Here is a 21,392-nt window from a genome sequence, read left to right as displayed (position 1 = left end):
AGATCTTCGTAGAATATGTAGGAGCCAATATGGGCATCCAGGTCCCGCTATTGGTTATTGACCGGAGATGTGTCTCGGTCATGTCTACATTGTTCTCGAACCCGTAGGGTCCGCACGCTTAAGGTTACGATGACAGTTAAATTTTGAGTTTATGCATTTTGATGTACCGAAGGTTGTTCGGAGTCCCGGATGTGATCACGGAGATGACGAGGAGTCTCGAAATGGTCGAGACATAAAGATTGATATATTGGAAGCCTATGTTTGGACATCGGAAGTGTTCCGGGTGAAATCGGGATTTTACCGGAGTACCGGGAGGTTACCGGAACCCCCCGGGAGCCATATGGGCCTTTATGGGCTTTAGTGGAAAGGAGAAAGGGGTAGCCCAAGGTGGCCGCGCGCCTCACTAGGAGAGGTGGCCGGCCCCCCTCTCTCTCTTTCCCCCTCGGGGAATCCTAGTCCAACTAGGATTGGGGGGGGGAGTCCTACTCCCGGTAGGAGTAGGACTCCTCCTGCGCCCTCCTCCTGGCCGGCGGCCCCCCTCCCCCTTGGCTCCTTTATATACTGAGGCAGAGGCACCCCAGAAACACACAAGTTGATCCACGTGATCTATTCCTTAGCCGTGTGCGGTGCCCCCAGCCACCATAGTCCTCGATAATACTGTAGCGGAGTTTAGGCGAAGCCCTGCTGCTGTGGTACATCAAGATCGTCACCGCGCCATCGTGCTGACGGAACTCTTCCCCGACACTTTGCTGGATCGGAGTCCGGGGATCGTCATCGAGCTGAACGTGTGCTCGAACTCGGAGGTGTCGTAGTTTCGGTGCTTGATCGATCGAATCGTGAAGACGTACGACTACATCAACCAAACGCTTCCGTTGTCGATCTATTAGGTATGTAGATCACACTCTCCCCTTGTTGCTATGCATCACATGATCTTGCGTGTGCGTAGGAATTTTTTTGAAATTACTACGAAACCCAACAACTTTTTCAAACTTTTTCAATCTTCACGCAATACATGAACGTGAGCCATGGATATAGCACTATAGGTGGAATAGAATGGTGGTTGTGGAGAAGACAAAAAGGAGAAGATAGTCTCACATCAACTAGGCGTATCAACGGGCTATGAAGATGCCCATCAATAGATATCAATGTGAGTGAGTAGGGATTGCCATGCAACGGATGCACTAGAGGTATAAGTATATGAAAGCTCAAAAAGAAACTAAGTGGGTGTGCATCCAACTTGCTTGCTCATGAAGACCTAGGGCAATTTGAGGAAGCCCATCATTGGAATATACAAGCCAAGTTCTATAATGAAAGATTCCCACTAGTATATGAAAGTGATAACATGAGAGACTCTCTACTATGAAGATCATGGTGCTACTTTGAAGCACAAGTGTGGTAAAAGGATAGTAACATTGTCCGTTCTCTCTTTTTCTCTCTTTTTTTATTTGGGCCTTTTTTATGGCCTCTTTTCTTTCTATTTTTATTTGGGCTTCTTTGGCCTCTTTTATTTATTTTTCGTCCGGAGTCTCATCCCGACTTATGGAGGAATCATAGTCTCCATCATTCTTTCCTCACTTGGGACAATGCTCTAAAAATGATGATCATCACACTTTTATTTTTCTTACAACTCAACAATTACAACTCGATACTTAGAACAAAATATGACTCTATATGAATGCCTCCGGCGGTGTACCGGGATATGCAATATGACAATGATGAATGTGTCATGATAAACGGAACGGTGGAAAGTTGCATGGCAATATATCTCGGAATGGCTATGGAAATGCCATAATAGGTAGGTATGGTGGCTGTTTTGAGGAAGGTATATGGTGGGTGTATGATATCGGCGAAAGGTGCGCGGTATTAGAGAGGCTAGCAAAGGTGGAAGGGTGAGAGTGCGTATAATCCATGGACTCAACATTAGTCATAAAGAACTCATATACTTATTGCAAAAATCTAGAAGTTATCAAAGCAAAGTATTACGCGCATGCTCCTAGGGGGATAGATTGGTAGGAAAAGACCATCGCTCATCCCCGACCGCCACTCATAAGGAAGACAATCAATAAATAAATCATGTTCCGACTTCATCACATAACGGTTCACCATACGTGCATGCTACGGGAATCACAAACTTTAACACAAGTATTCTTTAAATTCACAACTACTCAACTAGCATGACTTTAATATTATCACCTCCATATCTCAAAACAATTATCATGCTTCAATCTTTTCTTAGTATTCAACACACTCAAAAGAAAGTTTCACAAATCTTGAATACCAAGCATATTATTATTAAGCAAATTACCATGCTATTAAGAGACTCTCAAAATAATTTAAGTGAAGCATGAGAGATCAATAGTTTCTTTAAAACGAATCCACCACCGTGCTCTAAAAGATCTAAGTGGAGCACATAGAGCAAAACTACATAGCTCAAAAGATATAAGTGATGCACATAGAGCAAAACTATAACGCTCAAAAGATATAAGTGAAGCACATGGAGTATTCTATCAAATTTTAATTCATGTATGGCTTTCTCAAAAGGTGTGTACAGCAAGGATGATTGTGGCATACTAAAACACAAAGACACAAATAATACAAGACGCTCCAAGTAAAACATATATCATGTTGGTGAATAAAAATATAGCTCCAAGTAAATTACCGATGGAAGTGGACGAAAGAGGGGATGCCTTCCGGGGCATCCCCAAGCTTTGACTTTTTGGTGTCCTTGGATTATCTTGGGGGTGCCATGGGCATCCCCAAGCTTAGGCTCTTGCCACTCCTTGTTCCATAATCCATCAAAATAATTCACCCAAAACTTGAAAACTTCACAACACAAAACTTAAAGTAGAAAACTCGTGAGCTCCGTTAGCGAAAGAAAACAAAAAACCACTTCAAGGTACTGTAATGAACTCATTCTTTATTTATATTGGTGTTAAACCTACTGTATTCCAACTTCCCTATGGATTATAAACTATTTTACTAGCCATAGATTCATCAAAATAAGCAAACAACACACGAAAAACAGAATCTGTCAAAAACAGATCAGTCTGTAGTAATCTATAGCTAGCGCAAGATCTGGAACCCCAAAAATTATAAAATAAGTTGCTGCACGTGAGAAATTTATCTATTAATCATCTTCAAAAATAATTAACTAAATAGCACTCTTCAAAAAAAATGACAGCAGTTCCCGTGAGCGCTAAAGTTTCTGTTTTTTACAGCAAGTTCAACAAAACTTTCCCAAGTCTTCCCAACGGTTCTACTTGGCACAAACACTAATTAAACACAAAAAACTCAACCAAAATAGAGGCTAAATAAATTATTTATTACTAAACAGGAGCAAAAATAAAGGAATAAAAATAAAATTGGGTTGCCTCCCAACAAGCGCTATTGTTTAACACCCCTAGCTAGGCATAAAAGCGAGGATAGATCTAGGTATTGCCATCTTTGGTTTTAGAGAAAAAGAGAGCAAACTTGTTGTCTATGGAATTAATCTTTCTATTTTGACAAGTACATGTCCATTAATGGTAGAAGAAAGATTAAGAATGTTGCGGAAATTGGCATCTAGGCTATCTTTTATCTCTTTAATAGATTCGTTTTGGTAAGAAAGTAAGAGAGATGTGATTTCAGCTTTCTCATTAATGGGGTGCCCAAATATAGTTTTCATCCTCTCATAGGTATCTATGGGGTCCCCTTCAAGAAAACCCCCCTCGAAAATAGAATCTAAAACTTGTTTGAACGAAGCGGGTAGCCCAACATAAAAGCTTGTTAAGTAAACCTCAATTTGATATTGGGGTATATAGCTAGCCCGGATCCTTAGCAGCCTATCCCAAGCATCTTTCAAAGATTCATCAAGTAAATAACAAAAAATTCCAGAATCATCTTCATCAAAATTACTAAGGTTCTCATTGATAACTCCGGCAAGTTGCTCCATAGCATTCCGATTTATGAGTTTAGATAAGATACCAGGATTGTCTAAAGCACTAGAACTTGGGAGAGAACCCCCAACTCTTTTTGGTTCTGACATGGCGAGGGAAAAGAGACAAACAGAAAAAGAGAGAGAGGATAGAGAGAGAGGGGGTGAATAAAACGACAAGGGTGAAGTTGGGGAGAGGAAAACGAGAGGCAAATGGCAAATAATGTAATGCGAGAGATAGGGATTGTGATGGGTACTTGGTATGTTGACTTTTGCGTAGACTCCCCGGCAACGGCGCCAGAAATCCTTCTTGCTACCTCTTGAGCTTGCGTTGGATTTTCCCGAAGAGGAAGGGATGATGCAGCAGAGTAGCATAAGTAATTCCCTCAGTTTTTGAGAACCAAGGTATCCATCCAGTAGGAGGCCACGCTCAACTCCCTCGTACCTGCACAAAACGATAGCTACTCGCAACCAACACGATTAGGGGTTGTCAATCCCTTCACGGTCACTTACGAGAGTGAGATCTGATAGATATAATATTTTTGGTATTTTTGATATAGAGATGCAAAGTGAAAATTAAAAGGCAAAGTAAAAAAGCAAAGCAAGATTAAAGTGATGGAGATTAATATGATGAGAATAGACCCGGGGACCATAGGTTTCACTAGTGGCTTCTCTCAAGAGCATAAGTATTCTACGGTGGGTGAACAAATTACTGTTGAGCAATTGACAGAATTGAGCATAGTTATGAGAATATCTAGGAATGATCATGTATATAGGCATCACGTCCGTGACAAGTAGACCGAAACGATTCTTCATCTACTACTATTACTGCACTCACCGACCGCTATCCAGCATGCATCTAGAGTATTAAGTTAAAAACAAAGTAACGCTTTAAGCAACATGACATGATGTAGAGAGATAAATTCATGCAATATGAAATAAACCCCATCTTGTTATCCTCGATGGCAACGATACAATACGTGCCTTGCTGCCCCTTCTGTCACTGGGAAAAGGACACCGCAAGATCGAACCCAAAGCTAAGCACTTCTCCCATGGCAAGAACTACCAATCCAGTTGGCCAAACCAAACGGATAATTCGAAGAGACTTGCAAAGATAACCAATCATACATAAAAGAATTCAAAGGAGATTCAAATATTATTCATAGATAGACTCGATCATAAACCTACAATTCATCGGTCTCAACAAACACACCGCAAAAAGAAGATTACATCGAATAGATCTCCACGAGAGAGGGGGAGAACTTTGTATTGAGATCCAAAAAGAGAGAAGAAGCCATCTAGGTACTAACTATGGACCCGAAGGTCTGAGGTAAACTACTCACACTTCATCGGAGAGCCTATGATGATGTAGAAGCCCTCCGTGATGACGGTCCTCTCCGGCGGAGCTCCGGAATAGGCCCCAAGATGGGATCTCGTGGATACAGAAAGTTGCGGCAGTGGAATTAGGTTTTTAGCTCCTGTTCTGATCGTTTGGGGGTACGTAGGTATATATAGGAGGAAGGAGTATGTCGGTGGAGCACCGAGGGGCCCACGAGGTAGGGGGCGCGCCCCCCACCCTCGTGACCGCCTCTTTGACTCCTTGGAGTAGGGTCCAAGTCTCCTGAATCATGTTCGGTGAGAAAATCACGTTCCCGAAGGTTTTATTCTGTTTGGACTCTGTTTGGTATTCTGTTTCTCCGAAATACTGAAATAGGCAAAAAAACAACAATTCTAGGCTGGGCCTCCGGTTAATAGGTTAGTCTCAAAAATAATATAAAAATGGAAAATAAAGCCCAATAGAGTCCAAAACAGTAGATAATATAGCATGGAGCAATCAAAAATTATAGATACATTGGAGACGTATCAGACGCCGCGTTGCCGGTATCTTCACCGGCCACCTCGGGGGCTGCCCCGTCGCCGGCCCCGTCATCGGCTGCCACGCCGGGTGCCTCGCCGGCTGTCTCGCCGCCCGCCTCGTCGGACGTCCCGGCGCTGCCATCTCGCCCCGTCACACAGGCCCGAGCTGGTGTTAACCGTCCGAGTCTGCGGTACTTGAGCGACGAGTACCTCCTCGTTGCCTCCATCGCGGAGCCGTCCCCTATTCATGCGTCCGCTCGCATAGCCCTTCGTGATCCTCACTGGCTTGCTGCGATGCAGGAAGAGTTCGATGCTCTCCAGCGGAACCGCACCTGGACACTGGTTCCCCGGCCTCTTCGCGCCAATGTCATCAGCGGCAAGTGGTTCTTTCGCCACAAGACCCGCTCGGATGGTACACTTGAGCGCTACAAGGCTCGCTGGGTGGTTCGTGGTTTTCGACATCGCGCTGGAGTTGACTTCACTGAGACGTTTGCACCGGTTGTCAAACCGGGCACGATCCGGACCGTCCTCCAGCTTGCGGTGTCCCGAGGCTGGCCAGTTCATCAGATGGATGTCTCCAACGACTTCCTCCATGGCCATCTTGAGGAGCAGGTTTATTGTGAGCAGCCCACCGGTTTCGTCGACGCATCTCTTTCTGGTCATGTGTGTTTGCTGTCCCGGTCTCTATACGGGCTCAAGCAAGCACCTCGCGCTTGGTACCAGTGGATCGCCGGGTTTCTTCAGACACTGGGCTTCAGCGTCACTCACTCGGACGCCTCACTATTTGTCTATCGCCATGGTGACACGACTGCATATTTGCTCCTCTACATCGACGACATCATCCTGACGGCCTCCTCCGCAGCTTTTCTTCAGCAGATTACTCTCCAGCTGCGTGATGAGTTCGCCATCAAGGACTTGGGTGCTCTACATTATTTTCTTGGCATTGAGGTCCTTCGGCGACCGGATGGCTACTTTCTTCATCAGCAGAAGTATGCGCACGAGCTCCTTGAGCGTGCTGGCATGCTCAACTGCCACCCTGTTGCTACTCCTGTTGACACGAAGGCCAAGGTTTCTGCTCTTGAGGGCTCGCCAGCGTCGGATGCTCCCTTCTACCGGTCCATTGTCGGTGCTCTTCAGTATCTGACTCTCACCCAACCGGATCTATAGTATGCAGTTCAGCAGGTGTGTCTCCACATGCACGCCCCTCGTGACTCCCATTGGACTCTCGTGAAGCGGATCCTCCGTTACATTCGCGGCACGATGACTCTTGGGCTCAACCTCACGGCGTCCGCTTCTCTAGAGATGGTGGCCTACTCCGACGCAGACTGGGTTGCCTGCCCCGACACTCGTCGGTCCACCTCCGGCTACTGCGTTTACCTAGGTCCTTCACTCGTCTCGTGGTCGTCCAAGCGACAACCCACAGTATTGCGCTCCAGCGCGGAGGCTGAGTACCGAGCTGTGGCTAACTCTATTACCGAGTGCACCTGGCTACGACAGTTACTTCAGGAGCTGCATCACGATATCTCCCAGGCTACGGTTGTCTACTGCGACAACGTCTCTGCGGTGTACCTCTCCGTCAACCCCGTTCATCATCGTCGGACTAAGCACATTGAGCTGGACATTCACTTTGTGCGCGAGCAAGTGGCCCTTGGACGTATTCGGGTCGTTCATGCTCCGGCTGCAGAATAGTTCGCCAATGTGATGACGAAGGGCCTGCTGACTACCATCTTTGAGGAGTTTCGTTTCAGTCTCTGCGTCACTGGCACTGCTTTGACTGCGGGGGGGGGGGGGGGGGGGGGGGTGTTGAGTATAGTGTGTACGTGTATATTGTGTATTGAGCCCACCTCCTGTTTCCTTTGTATAGCCGAGGTTGTGGCCCCTCTCTGTGCTCATATATACGTGCCTGGTGCACCGATCAATGCATTGTGTTTGTAGATCCTATACTTCATATTCTACAGTTTTGAAGGTAGCATCGCTTGTTGGTTGCGCCGTGTCGTACGACACTTTATAATTTGTATCGGCAGACTATAATACTATTCCAGAGGAATAGAATCCACTTTTTCTTTTGAAAAAGAATGTCGAGTGCTGAAAAATGAAGAACACGTCTTTTGCTCCACGTGAAATGTTTCTCGTTTCTCCCAGAAGAGCAAAAACAGCTCCTCTGCTATGAAAATCCAGTCAAAACGGGGGACGGGTGGAAGGAATAGTAGGCACGCGGCGTGCGGCAACGGAACGGATATGGACGCCGCGGTGTCCCTCTCTCTCCCTGTCGCCGAGTTTTTTGTCTGCACCGAAACGTGCGATCAATGGCAACGTGGGAAACACCGGCGAGCCAGCCAACCGTGGCCCAAACGTGCCGCTCCTTCCGGCGAGCCGGAACCACCCGCAACCGTAACCGCCTCCTCCTCCCTCCTCCCTCCTCCCTATATATATAACCCCGCGCGCCACCACGCGGCAGCCTCATCCATTCCAAGTTTGCAGCCACAAACCATTCCAGCTCCACCACGCGGTCAACCGAGGGAACAACACATCCGGATCCGAAATCTCCCAGCCTCCCACTGCTCCGTCGCGGCTCATCCCCGTCGATCGACCTTGCGGTCGATTCCGTTTCTTGCCGCGCGTGCGCGCACAGCACAGCACATCCATGGCTGTCGCCGGAGGAGGAGTGGTGATGAGCCTGCGCGGCCCGTCGGCCTCGGCGTCGCCGGCGGCGGGGCGGCTGCGTAGGGTGTCGTCGTCGCCGGCGGTGAGGTGCGGGGCGACGCGGGATAGGTGGCCGGCGGCGGCCCCGTACGGGGTGCTGGAGGAGGACCACTACCGCACGCTGAGGCTGGCGCCGGGGGCATCCAGGGGAGAGGTTAAGAAGGCCTTCCACCGCCTCGCGCTGCAGTACCACCCGGACGTCGCGCGCCAAGAAAACAGCATCGACTTCGAGCGGATCAACGCGGCGTACCAGACGGTTATGCGCAACATGCAAGAGGCGGAGGCGACGCTCGAGTACTGGCGCCGCCGCTACGGCCTCGCCGACGAGGACCTCGACCGCTACCGCCGCTACCTCAACGACGACGACGAGGACGACTGGTTCTCCGACTTCTGAAATCTCAAGGGCCGCGTGTAATTCCTGCCATGGAAGAGGCAGCAGCGCTGTAAATAATTTGTGAAACGTCGCTCTCTGCTTCTCTCCCCTGTTTTATTGTGGAGGCGAGCTAGAGACGTAGAAAGAAATTCAGGGTTCAAACAAGTGTAATTGGAACATTTTCAATTTCCTTGTCATCAATACAATAAAACATAGCAGGAATTGATCTAAATTGTGGCTCACGATTAACGCCTCTTTCTACTTGGATTTCGAACAAGGGGACGCCTCTTTCGTTTTCAGTGATAGTGGCACTGACAAGTGGATGCTTACAGCTGAAATGGATTCAGATCTTTGCACTATATCCATATTGATTAGCCATGATGTGTTAACTATAGTTGTCACTCACTGATGATTCATGTCAATTAGTAATAATTCCCGCCATCCATCTGAGTTCACATCAATCAATGGCTAATGCCTATGACGCGCAAAACCTTTGATCCATACGGTTAAACTAGATCATGATGGCGTGCATTGCGAGGCCCGTCAATTTTGGCACTAAGGATAGGATTTTATAAAATATATGGAATAGTAGAAATTTATATCATGCAGGGAGGTACATGAGGTGAAGATGAAAGTTAATTTTTTACTATTATTTTTGTTAGCAATTAAAATATGAATATTTGCTAGGGATAGGAAAACCTCAACCAGTTTTTGTAATCATGTCGGTATGAGTTGCCTTGAGAAGAAACAGGTTCATTCGACGTGACTTCCTGTTAATCCAAAGGAACTCAATTACCAACCCTTGGAAAGGGGATAAAGAAACAAAATCATATCCTCACAAATCAAACCTTAGAGCATCTCCAGCCGTTGGCCCCCAGGGGGCGCCTAAAATCGCCGCCTGGGGGTGAGTCGGCGCAAAAAATCGGCCTGGCGGTGAGTTGGTCCCCAGCCGCCGGCCCCAGGCGCGTTCAAAAAAGAAAAATATATAGCAAATTTTGGCGAAGTTCGGCTAAACACGACTAAATTTCGGCAAACTTGGACATATATTAGACATGTTCGCGGATTTTCATTACATAGCAAAATATATAAACTAATCTAAAAAAGAAATTGGCTGAACGCCGAGTAGTCGCCGTCGTCATCGTCGGCCTTCTCCTCCTTGACGCGGGCGTCCCTGCTGGACCTCTGCCCGGCGTCGCCATGGCGGACTGGTGGCGGCGGCGGCGCGTCGTCGTCGTCGCTGTCGACGATGACGACGACTCCTCCTTCGTCGCGGCCCCGGCGACGCATTGGCGCTTCCTCGCCATCTTCAGGGAGTCCTGGCGTGCCCATTCCTAGAGCGTGCGGCGACCGAAGCCGTTGGCCGCCGCCTCGTCTCTGGGGAAACGCTCGGCCATCGAAAGAGGGGGAGGGAGAGGGAGGGCTCGGCGGCGGCTCACAGGAGAGGGAGAGGGAGGGCTCGGCGGCGGCGCTCGGGAGAGGTAGAGCTCGGCGGCTAGGGCGGGGCTGGTGTGGCCAGAGGCGAGCGAGGCCACCGGCTTATATAGCCGCGCCGCACCCGTGTGTACGCGTGCTAGGGAGGGGAGGCATCGGCGCGCCGCTCGTGAGCAATCAATAGCAAGGTTGACCGGCGGCAACCTTGCCATTGATTCCCCGCGGGAAACCGAGGCGTTGGGGGAAGACGAGGCGCGGTGTCGCTGACGCGGCTGGCCCGCGACTCTTTCGCGCCAAAACCGCTCACCCCGGCGCCCTCGGACGCCCCCAGCGCGCCGGGTTCGGTCTGGATCCGCTGGCGCTGATTTCAGTTCAGGCCGGCGAAAATCGGGCTCCTGGGGATGCGACTGAGCCATTTTTTCGGTGCCAGCATGAAAAAATCGTCTAAAAAAGTCTTTCTGAGAGCGCGGCTGAAGATGCTTTTAAAAGGAGAAGAAGGCGTAGCGGAGGTGGAGAGGTTGAAAACCTACGGACTTTGCCCATAGGGAGCAAGGTGGATGTTACCACCGTCCACAGAACTAACGACAGTTGAGCCTCGCTTTACCCGGCGTAGACCAGTATCATTGGATGTTTTTCCTCTACTGGTCTGACAGATTGGATTGGATCAAAGGTCAACTACTTGATGAGATCCAACCTTCATGATTTTCTCAACTCAATCGACCAAAACTACGATGAACACCACCTGTCTAAACTTAGATTGGAGTGACATTAGCACCTCAAATCGGATCCCCAACAGAGCAACTTTTTGCGCCAAGTAAGATGTAGAGCGGTAGTGCTGGTAGCTAGGATGGATGAGAGGCTGAGGAGCAGAGGGGACGGGAGATGGCAGCAACCCAATGGAGAGCCATAGCCGATGGGAAGCTTTTGCAGAAGGAAGAAAGGGCAAAGAGCAGGGGCTAGGACATACGTAGATTATGGGAGTATGTAAGATGCTAACCAGTAACTGAACTCCACTATTTGCCCCCGTTTTCAATTTCATTAATGGCCAATCGATGAAATTGAAAACGGCGATGAACTCCTTCAGCAGATGAGGTGTCGACTTTCATCGCCCGCATCCCCCGTTCTCCTAGATCGAGCGGCCCCCGAATCACCCGCATGGCGTGCGTCGGCTCGATCCTCTTGTGGACCAATCGTCTTAGGTGCGGTTATATTGTCCTTAACATGGATGTGAGAGCAGACGTATGTCTAGCTAGGGTGATGTAATTTTATAAAATAACAAACATTTTTGACTCATTTCCCATTGGTATACCGTGTCGAACGAAGACGGTGTTTGTCGCATGAGTACATTATCTATCTTTGTTTTCATTAACCATTAGTATATCGAGTCTAAGGGATTTATGCTTTATCGGTCATTTCCCCTTGGTATATCGTGTCATAAGGGTCTAGCGAAGAGTGTTGTCGCATGAGTACATTCCGTTAGTATATCGCGTCTAAAACCCCTTATTTATATGCGTCAAAATACTCTTATATTATGGGATAGAGGGAATAGCTTGGAACAAGCTAAGCTAATTAAATCAGGAGGCGAAATCCCCAAGCCCCCCCCCCCCCTTCTAGGGTTCAGCTGGCTAAAAAATTGATAGGCCCCCTAAAATGTATAATTTTATATGTCAAAAATCAGTTGGAATTGTAGGGGGTTGGGACCCTCTGAAAAACAAAGGTTCCTTAGATGAATAATTTTTCACTTTGGGGTCCAGTTCGTTGGTTTGACTAAAACCATGATTAGTGACTTTAACAAAAATTGGCTTGAAAATTTTTCTAGCCATAGAAACTTTATTTCGAAGCTTTTGGATCCCTCTGACAGATCTGGTGGTCTATTGCTGGGAATTGATGGAAATAAGTAAAGGTTGATTAATTCTAAGGTGGGAGATCATTTTGTTAGCTTGGCATTAAAGGATAAGGTTACTCTATTTAATTCTAAGGTCGGAAAAAAAATGAAGGATCCTTTTGAGATACCCTAACGTTGTTCCTTTTGAGTGAGGTCGAGGCATGAGGCGTTGCGATGCAGCGCGATGAGGCGTCTCTGTGAGGTACAACGATGTACCATGGCAAACTCTCCCCTTCAGGTTTCGCTAGCAAACCCATGTATTCACCTCTTCTCTGCCTGTCGTTTTGGCACTGGGGATGGGGAGGGGAACTCCGGTGCCTCCGCTTTAGTTAGTAGTTTAGGTTGGGGTATTTTAGTAATCACAGGTGCGGTGCTTTTTATTCGAGTTTGTCTTCCGGACTTCGATCCTCCTCAAGTTCGTCCATCTGGACATATATGACTGAGCTCCGACGTAGAATCATGCCGCTTCTTGGGGCGGTGAGGTTAGGGTTTCTCATCGTGTGGCGAGATTTGTTGTCAGGTGCCTCGAATCTTTTCAAGAATTGAACAGCGACGACTACGACTCCAGGGCACTGGTCCTTAGTGGCACGTGCATGAAGACTTTCTGGCTTTTATTAACAAAGTCAAGCCAGCTCCGGTATAGAAAAAGTGACAGCGGCACGTCGACAACTTGTTCTTCAAAATCTTGATGCAATTCTTATTATTATGTTTGAGACACTTCGTACTTCCGGCCAATTTTTATAATAGATCTGATTATTTTCGCACTTCTTAATTGCGACTAACTAGCAAGAGACCATCAATAATCAAGAAAAAAAAAAGAACGAGCTTGGGAGAGGGCGGCTGTGCAGCACCGACGAGGGAGTAGAAATGCGCCGCACCTGACTTCACGGTCACGGGCCCAAACGCCGTCACTCTGCTCAGCTCCAGCTCCCCAATCAAGCTCGCCAAAAGCCCTAGCCCGCGAGCTCCGGCGGCCGCCGCTCCCTCCCCTCCCTCCCCCGCACGAGCGGCGCGGCCTCCGTCCGTCCCCTCAATCGGGGCCGAGCAATGCCCCGGCGGCGGCCGAGGGCCGGGGAGAAGCGGATGGACGCCGCGATCGACCACTTCGCCGAGATGGGATACCGCAAAGCCGACGTCCGCCGCGTCGTCAACAAGCTCCTCAAGGTCTGCGCCCCCCCTCCCCTCCCCATTTACCCGCTTCGCCGCCGAGAGAAACGGAGACGAACGCGAGAAAGGGCCGTCTTTTGGGTTCGACGGCCGGCAGAATCCTCTCAAAGATCGACGCTCGTGCGCGAATGTTGCGGAGCAGAGGCGGCGCCTTTTTTCCCGCGGTTAATTTTGTCAGCCGATTCGGGAGTCGACGCCGATTCTTGCGATTATCTCGGCCTTGTCTGCTTCCCCTAACGGAACTGAACCACCCAGGGATTGGATTGGATTGATCCCCTGCATGTCACCTAATCCCCACCCCAGGCCAGATCCCCTCTCCACATTCTCGTTTGGTTCCCCAGACCCAATCCCCCTTCCTCAAAATTGGTTGTCAAGAATGCTGCTGCAGTATTATTTCCTACTGGTTTAATTTCAACGGACGAACAAGTGAACATACATTTTCCATCTCAGCAAGCTAACATATGCAAGGTTACTGGAAATACAATTGTGTACAAGTTCTTTTTTTCTGGAAATCCATGGAACTTGCCCATCACCAATCTCAACAATGCTAGGCAAGTTGGTGGATCAGCGCAAATGAGTAGTACCTCTCTGCTCTGTTCATCTTGGACTTGGTTTTGTCGCAGCAATGTTGTTCTCACACCTCGAGGAATATCTGCACAAAAGTTAGAGACGTCAAAAAACACAAAATAGTCCAAGGATGCATGAGAGGATTTTCCAGAACATGCCAATTTAACATTTATTTGATAGGTAGTGACAGCTGTTGTGGTTACATCAGATTTCAGTAAGTTAGTTCGCTGAAAGACAAGGCCACCTTTCAGTAATTATGTACATGTGGAATTAGTAATATAGAACGGTGGCAGAGGCACGTATCCGCATATTTAGCACGTTCAGCAAGTCATCTACACTACACAGATGCCATTAATAAAATAGAAGTAAAGCTAGAATCAGGTTTAAACCAATCAAATTGTAAACTGAAGCTTTGTAATTTAGCACATAACTTCAGCAGAAGAACTGACCATTGCTAATAGTAGACAAGTACTATCTATGTCCTACCCAGCTGATCGTTTTGACTTCCGGGTCTCCCTCGCTTCTTCAGTCAGCCACTTCTCCTGGTTCAACCCCTTGAATGCGTCTTTCAGGTGAAGGCATCTCAACTATTTCCTCCTCTTCATCATCGAAATCTTCTTCAGCACCACTTTCCCCGTCTTCTTCCTCATCATCGTCACTTTCTGAAGCTTCCCCCTTTTCATCCAGATCAGCCATCTTCCCTTTCTTCACCCTTTTCCTCCTTGCAAGACTTGAAACCTTGACCATCTTCCTCTTTGAGCGCACATCGCGAACTATATCACGAATAAGCTGAGATGAGCTCCCTCATCTAGAAGTGGTTCGATTCACTCCTCGAGTTGTTCATCCAATCCATGATTGGGTTTGTTCATCGTATTGAGTAAGATTCATCATGAGAGCACATGGATCGACCTCCGTATCTTCTCGATAAGTCTCATTTTGCTGAAGGCGGGGCTGCAGGTTGGAATGTGTGTACACCAGCTTTGTCAGCTTAATGTAACTTTGCATATTTCTCACTTTGCTATGGATTAACGCGAAAGTACTCCAATTGCACTCACGCCCAGTCGATGACACACAATGAGACACAATGCACATCGCATACTTCAGCAGCATGGGCACTTCTCCACCATATTGAGACCACCAAGTGGTTGCAAGATAGAAACACCATAAGTCAGCAAAAGAGAAGATACCACATTCCAACTCCCCTAAATTCTGTAGCTCACTTACCTGGGCTAGATGCTACGAGCTGTGCCATCACTCCGCCGAACTTTCCTTTATTGGCATTATAAAACACAAGTTCATCCATAGCCTTTGCTCCAGACTGTGGTGTAGCCGCCATCTTTGCTATTACATCTAGGAGCTTATCGATATAGGCTGGATCTTTGTCAAATGCAAATGAATAGTGTGATTCAGGATCAAGGACAGCAGCTACAAATGCAAAAGGTACATATTGGAATAGGAGCTACATGATAAATGAAGGACAAGAGCTACATATTTGTCAACTAAGAGTTTCAGCACAAAGGGGGTACCTGCAAAGCATCAACGTGTCGCCGTACTTATGCTGAATCCTCGGGCCCACCTTACTCATGTAATTTTCAAATTCATATGTATCCTTGCCGAGTTGAGCTGTCAATTCCTGAACAGCGGTCATCATCCTTGCTTTAAGACCAGAAACGGTCACATCCTTCTGTTGATCAGCATACCGTAGTAGACTATATGTGGCTGCACTGTATCTAGGACCCTCTTGAGGTCGTTCCACCATTCACTACTTGTCAGACATGCTTCTATATAGTCAAATTCTTCCTCAGTTTTCCAGTCACTATTTTCCCATTCATCTGACACCATCCATTGCCGAAACTTGTCTTTCTTATCATGTATCCTTTGCAGGGAAATAAAACAGTTGGGTGGTATTAGGATGGATCAACTCTCCACCAATCTTGTCTCCCATATCAGAATGCAGCCGGTTGTGATTGTAGAAGAAGCTACTAATCTTTTTCGCACTTTTGAGAACTCAGGCAACCTCATAATATTTACCAATGTCCTTTAACATAAGGTTGATTGTATGAGCTGCACAAGGCTGCCAATATATCTCAGGGTGCTCTTTGACGAGATCTTTGCATGCCTTTTTGTGGTTCAAACCATTGTCCGCGACAATTTGGACAACCACCTTCTGACCAATTTCATCGACAACGAACTTCTTGATTTCCTTGAATATGAATTCTGCATGAACACTGATGTTAAATATTGCATGACAAGGAATAGAGCATAAATATGACTGCAACACGAAGCATTTTCATTACCTGAATTCTGGATTCGACCAGTTGCATTGACAGTCTTGTGAAAGAACATGGCCCCATTGCAATAGACCATGAAGTTGATGATGCTCATGCCAGTAGGTCCTGTCCATGAGTCGCTCATGATAGTCACACCAAAACAATCCCAATCTTGCTTCATGTTCTCAACGAGAACCCTCATTTCCATATAGTTGGCATCCAAATATATCCCATCAACTTCATATGCTGTAGGCAAGTGCTTTACTGCATGTAGCTCTTGTCTCAACATCAGCGCTGCTCGAAATGAAGCACAATTGATTTTCCGTCCAGGAATATCATTAGTGTGGAACCATTTGGCCCAAGCTTGACCAAGTTTTGCTGCATTTAGCTTTTGATTTGAGAAGTCAATCCTTGGCTGGCATCCCTTGGTTTTCTTTCCACTAGCAGGAGTCCTAGTACTACCATCTGCAGGACTAAGAGAGCTCTTACGCTGAAGATATTGAGTTATCTTTCCAGTGGCAGGAGTTGTAGGACTAGACACTAGACTCGCCGTTGCTGCTGCCACTCCTGGACCCGACCTCAAATCTACTACTCCCTCTGTTCACTTTTATAAGACCTTCAAGATATTTCAGACAATGTACAAAACAGCCCATTTTGAGCTGTCTGAAATGACTTACAAAAGTGAACGGAGGGAGTACCCATATTGATTTCTCCCTTTCCAACCTTACATGGTCCTCTTCATCACTAGCAGGATCAAGATCAATTATTGGACTTCCACCCATTTCCTATAGACGCTCAAGTTCCAATCTTAGTTTGCCGGCTTGTACCTTTGACCTTTTCTGTTTGTAAACCAGCCAATCCTTCCTCATTGCAGCTTGTACCTCGGAGAGCACATTATAGCAGGCAACCACTGATCCTCCCAACCCACCTAGATGTCCCTTTAGGCGGGTTGAGCCTCCACCCCGCCTCTTCAGACCACAATAGTGACATGAAAATCCTTGCCTTCCATAATTCGAAGCATGGCTCCAGGTATCAGTAATATCCCCAGTGAAATATACCATGCATTTTCATCACATCGTCAATAGAGCCATTGCACGAATTTCACATTTTACAAAAGACAGCAAGTTAATTTATCACAAAGAATAAATTAACGTCTTGCATGAACAACATACGCATTGTGCTCCACAATAATATGCATCATCGGCATAAACCACATGCTAGCATACAACACCGCAAAGGCTTGGAATGTGATCAGAATAACAATTGACCATAGAAAACAACAAAAAACACAAGCTAATCAATGGCATAGGTAAATACACAAAAGTGCCAAAGAATCACAAGACATCTCTGCACAAACCATCTTAGATGTTTCATCATAGGTAATGTAAGTATATGACAATCATTTTTTTAGGACCACGAGTTATAGTTACTCAATGGTGTGATTACATTCAGCTAGCATCGATATTCAGGGACAGTTGCTACTATGATTTGGTCTCCGACACTTCTCGCCGTGGCCGCCAATTCTTGTGCAAGAGCATTGCATGTTCTTGTAAACACTATGACGCAGTGAGTAGCGAAGGCAGAGGCTTGATTAATGTCTGCCACCAGAGAGAAACACTTCGCTCGGTTCTTTCCTTTATAGTGCAGTTCCTTGCCGACAGTAGTGCAGTGGATTTCCAAAGTGACCACCCCCCTGTACAGTTTGCCAATTCCTTCAGACCAATTAATGCCGCCTCCGCTTCTGCTTCTTCTACAGAGGAGCATTTGTTTAATTTCTGGCACACTGCAACAAAGACTTGGCCACAGTGGTCTCTAGCAACTGCACCAATCCAGCTTTCCCCTGTCTTTGGAATGTAAGATGCATCTGTGTTTAGTTTAACCATCCCTTTCGCTGGTGCAGACCAATGATCGCTAGCAGGCGCTGTCGGATTGCTGGACCTATGGGGATACAGAGACCAGTGACATTTATCTTTCTCAGTCACATCACTGTACAGCGAATCATTTACGTCCTCCTCGTACCTGACTAAGAAATGCACAGGACTCGAAACTGTGTCCTTTCCATCACCATGTATAACATTGTTTCTCAGGTGCCAGGACTGCCAAAGAATCAAAAGGATTCTATTTCTGACAGTGTCAGATTTCGCATCAAGTAGCAATTGGAGCCCGAGCCTCCAGTGTCGGCGCCGCCGGCATGAAAGGGGATTTTCCAGGATTTGGCGTTTTATGTACAGATGTGAGGGCACCGGAGAGACATATTAGCATTCACGGGCCTTGGGGGAGCTAGTTTTGGGCTTTGGCCTGATTTTTTGCCGCCAAAGGTGGCCCTGGCGGGAAATGACTTTGGAGGCCGAAATTGTTGAAATAATTTAACAAAAATGCTATATTTCAGTACTTGCTGAAATTAATAAATTTCCAAAATTTCATTGAAATTGAAAACCATGGTCCTGATTAATTCGGCCTCGTCTGTTTAGGATGTGTATGGGAAGGATGGGTGGCCGTTGCTGGAGGACAGTTGTTACTCCGTAGTGCAAGAAGCGCTCTTTGAGTTGGAGGAGCAGGAGAAGTTGCAGCAGCAGCAGAATGAGGATGATGATGGTGACGATGAGGGGGAGGAAGCTCATCTGGTGAGGGCGCTCTCCACATACTCTCTTGTGTCCATGTTAATTGCTGTGTGTGCCATTGGTACCAATTTATACCACTCTGCTACCTACAGACTAATATATTCAAGGCAGTGTTTCTTTAATTGGTAACTGTCATCCCATGCCAAAAAAGAAACTTGCTCAATAATACATGTCATATGTACTAATTCCTCATCTTGTTCGCTTTAAGGCATTTAGTTCGAGAAAAAGGTTGGTCCTAGTACATGAATGATAATTTATGAAGTATTTGCAGGAGCCGCAGCAGGAGGAGGTGGAGGAGGAGGCTCCGGTAAGCTCCCTCTCCATTTACTTTCTTGTGTCTGTTTTCACCTAAAAGCTTGTTTATTCATAAAACTGACAACAATGCCATCTGAAAGAAGTGGTCTGGTTGATGTCTTCCATCATTCCTTTGAGCTGACATAGTTGACTGATGAATTGGCATTGTACATGTTAGCATTGCACTATGTAGTATTTTCTCAGTTGGTTTTGTAATACAACTTCAACATGTTGGCCATCAGTACTTCTGCAATAAGGAAACATTTATGGTGCACAAACTGCTGTTACTTATGAAAAATTAGATTTACCTCTAAAACAAGACCTTGTCAAGAATGTCTAGTTGTGGTTACTTCTTCCCTCCAGCAATAAAGCTTATGCATACTGTCCAATTCTTACGTGGGGCTTTGGTTGGTAATGCAGCAGCAAGAAGTAGCAATAAAGGAGGAACCGTCAGAAGAGTTCGTTCCCATTGCGATGGTTGTACCACCATCTGAGGCTGTGGTAGCAGTTGAGCAGACGGAGGAAGCGGAAAAGGCCCCCCTGCTCATCGACCCACCTTCTCCCAGAGCTGCGTCGCCAGATCCGTTAGCTACAGGAACTAAGCGCAAAAGGCCCCCCTGCTACGGATGGATCTCTGAGTCCGAGAGTGACTCGGACTATGAGGAATATGTTGCACGTCGACAGCAGCGGGTGCAGGTCCCGGCCAAGTAGACGGGCTGTAAGTGAAGCCACTTAACAGGTGCCGTTTTTGTTATCCGGTCTTCCTTTGCTATCTTAAACTGGGTATTTATTAGTAGCCAAACTTCTATTAGTAGCCAGTAAGTTCATACTGTTGTTACTGCTCTCATGCTTTTGATCAAATTAAGATACCCCAGGATTCACACTTCCTTGGTTATGAACACAAACGTATCATAACACAGATTAAACGGTGAAAGCAAAACTTTTATGACACTGACAGGAGTTGAAGATTGCCCTGTGGAAAATTGTTATGATGAAGGCCCCCTGTTGGAAATGCTAACTAACCATCGTTCTTTCGTTGTGACAGAGAGGGGGCTGATGCAAGGCGAAAGCAGGGGAACCGGCCTAATCTGCAGAATTAGTATAAGGCCAGTACTCTATATTGTTAATATGGACTATGGAGTTGTTGAATTTGCAATGGCACCATGGCTCTAGTTTGTGTATATATACGTAAACCATGGACTCTGGAGCAGACACTATGAATGGCAGGTGCCGCTCCCATGGAGCATGTAAGAGCAGCATATATGGATGCTTCTGACTGTAATTGGGTAGTAATGTGCTAGCGTGGCTTGGCCGTCGACCACTATAAATCGCATGCTAGGATTGGCCTGGTTGATTGAATATGTCTGAACCAATGTGGTTTATGGTTTATCTATGCTTGAAAAAGCTTGCTATTATTTTTCATGTGGCTCAATGTTTCCAATGCCGTGTAACCTACATGGCCGTGGGATTTTGGGAGCATATCTGTTGTGTTTGCTGGTGTTCTCTAAAAGTTGATTTCTGCCTACAGTATGTTAATTCCTTACTTTGTCTGGCCTGATACATAAGCTACTCATGAGCTCCTATACTATTTCCTTGATATGCTTCCATGATACTCCCCCGTCCCATAATATAAGAGTGTTTTTGACTTCACTACACGGAGGGAGTAATAAATGTTAGACTAATTGCTTAGGTTATGCAACTGCTAATTGGATCTTATCTAATACACATGAACACTACTTGATTTGATGTGAAAAATAGTGGATAATATTGTGTTTATACCTCCGTTTGGAGAGGCCATCTTGGTGGAGGAAATGGAGTCCGATGACAAACTGCAGCAGCGTAGTAGATCACTCCGGCACCTCGCCGCAGCGTAGTAGATCACTCCGGTACCTTGCCGGAGCAAGGACAGGCCTTCACGTCAATGTCGAGCGCACTCCCGATTGGATTTGGAGTGAATTTCGGAGGGCACTGTTATCCTAAGCGATACGACGATCAAATAGATGCAGGGATGCCCTCCTTTATGTATAGCGCTGTATATGACATGGGACCTAACCATATTAGTAATTAGCCCCACAATCTGGAACATGAAATTAAGTAATTCACAGAAGAGGGTTCGACCATACAAAAATAAATCTGGAACATGAACATGTAGTTGTTTGGTCAAAGTGCGATGAGCATTGTTGTATGTCAGAAGAGCAATCATGAAAATCAGCGTAAATATGCTCAAAGGTTATTTCGATCGGCACTCACTTGCTAGAGCCGCCGCTCCATGTGCTCCCTAGCCAGATAACCACCACCACATTTGGGGTCG

The 21,392-nt window shown here is 46.7% G+C and overlaps 2 protein-coding genes across 3 annotated transcripts; both read left to right on the top strand.

The window, feature by feature from the left end:
- The first annotated feature begins 8,212 nt into the window (after positions 1-8,212).
- Positions 8,213-9,078, top strand: LOC125523996 (chaperone protein dnaJ 8, chloroplastic-like). Its single transcript, XM_048689077.1, has one exon. The coding sequence runs from the start codon at positions 8,415-8,417 to the stop codon at positions 8,865-8,867; it is 453 nt and encodes a 150-aa protein (XP_048545034.1). The 5' UTR covers positions 8,213-8,414; the 3' UTR covers positions 8,868-9,078.
- Positions 9,079-13,034: 3,956 nt separating this feature from the next.
- Positions 13,035-20,501, top strand: LOC125523881 (actin-binding protein). Of its 2 annotated transcripts, none has more exons than XM_048688942.1 (5): positions 13,035-13,326; positions 18,638-18,790; positions 19,059-19,094; positions 19,505-19,820; positions 20,127-20,501. In XM_048688942.1, exons 1-4 carry the CDS (start codon positions 13,210-13,212, stop codon positions 19,790-19,792), a joined length of 594 nt encoding a protein of 197 aa, XP_048544899.1. In that variant the 5' UTR covers positions 13,035-13,209; the 3' UTR covers positions 19,793-19,820; positions 20,127-20,501. The 2 variants fall into 2 exon arrangements, with proteins under 2 accessions (XP_048544899.1, XP_048544898.1); XM_048688941.1 differs by having other exon boundaries at positions 13,038-13,326; positions 19,502-19,820.
- Positions 20,502-21,392: the final 891 nt, after the last annotated feature.

This window comes from Triticum urartu, chromosome 7 (genome assembly GCF_003073215.2).
Source record: "Triticum urartu cultivar G1812 chromosome 7, Tu2.1, whole genome shotgun sequence".
Lineage (NCBI taxonomy): Eukaryota > Viridiplantae > Streptophyta > Magnoliopsida > Poales > Poaceae > Triticum > Triticum urartu.
Note: the sequence above shows the minus strand (reverse complement) of the source record. Positions and strands in the feature narration are given on the sequence as shown.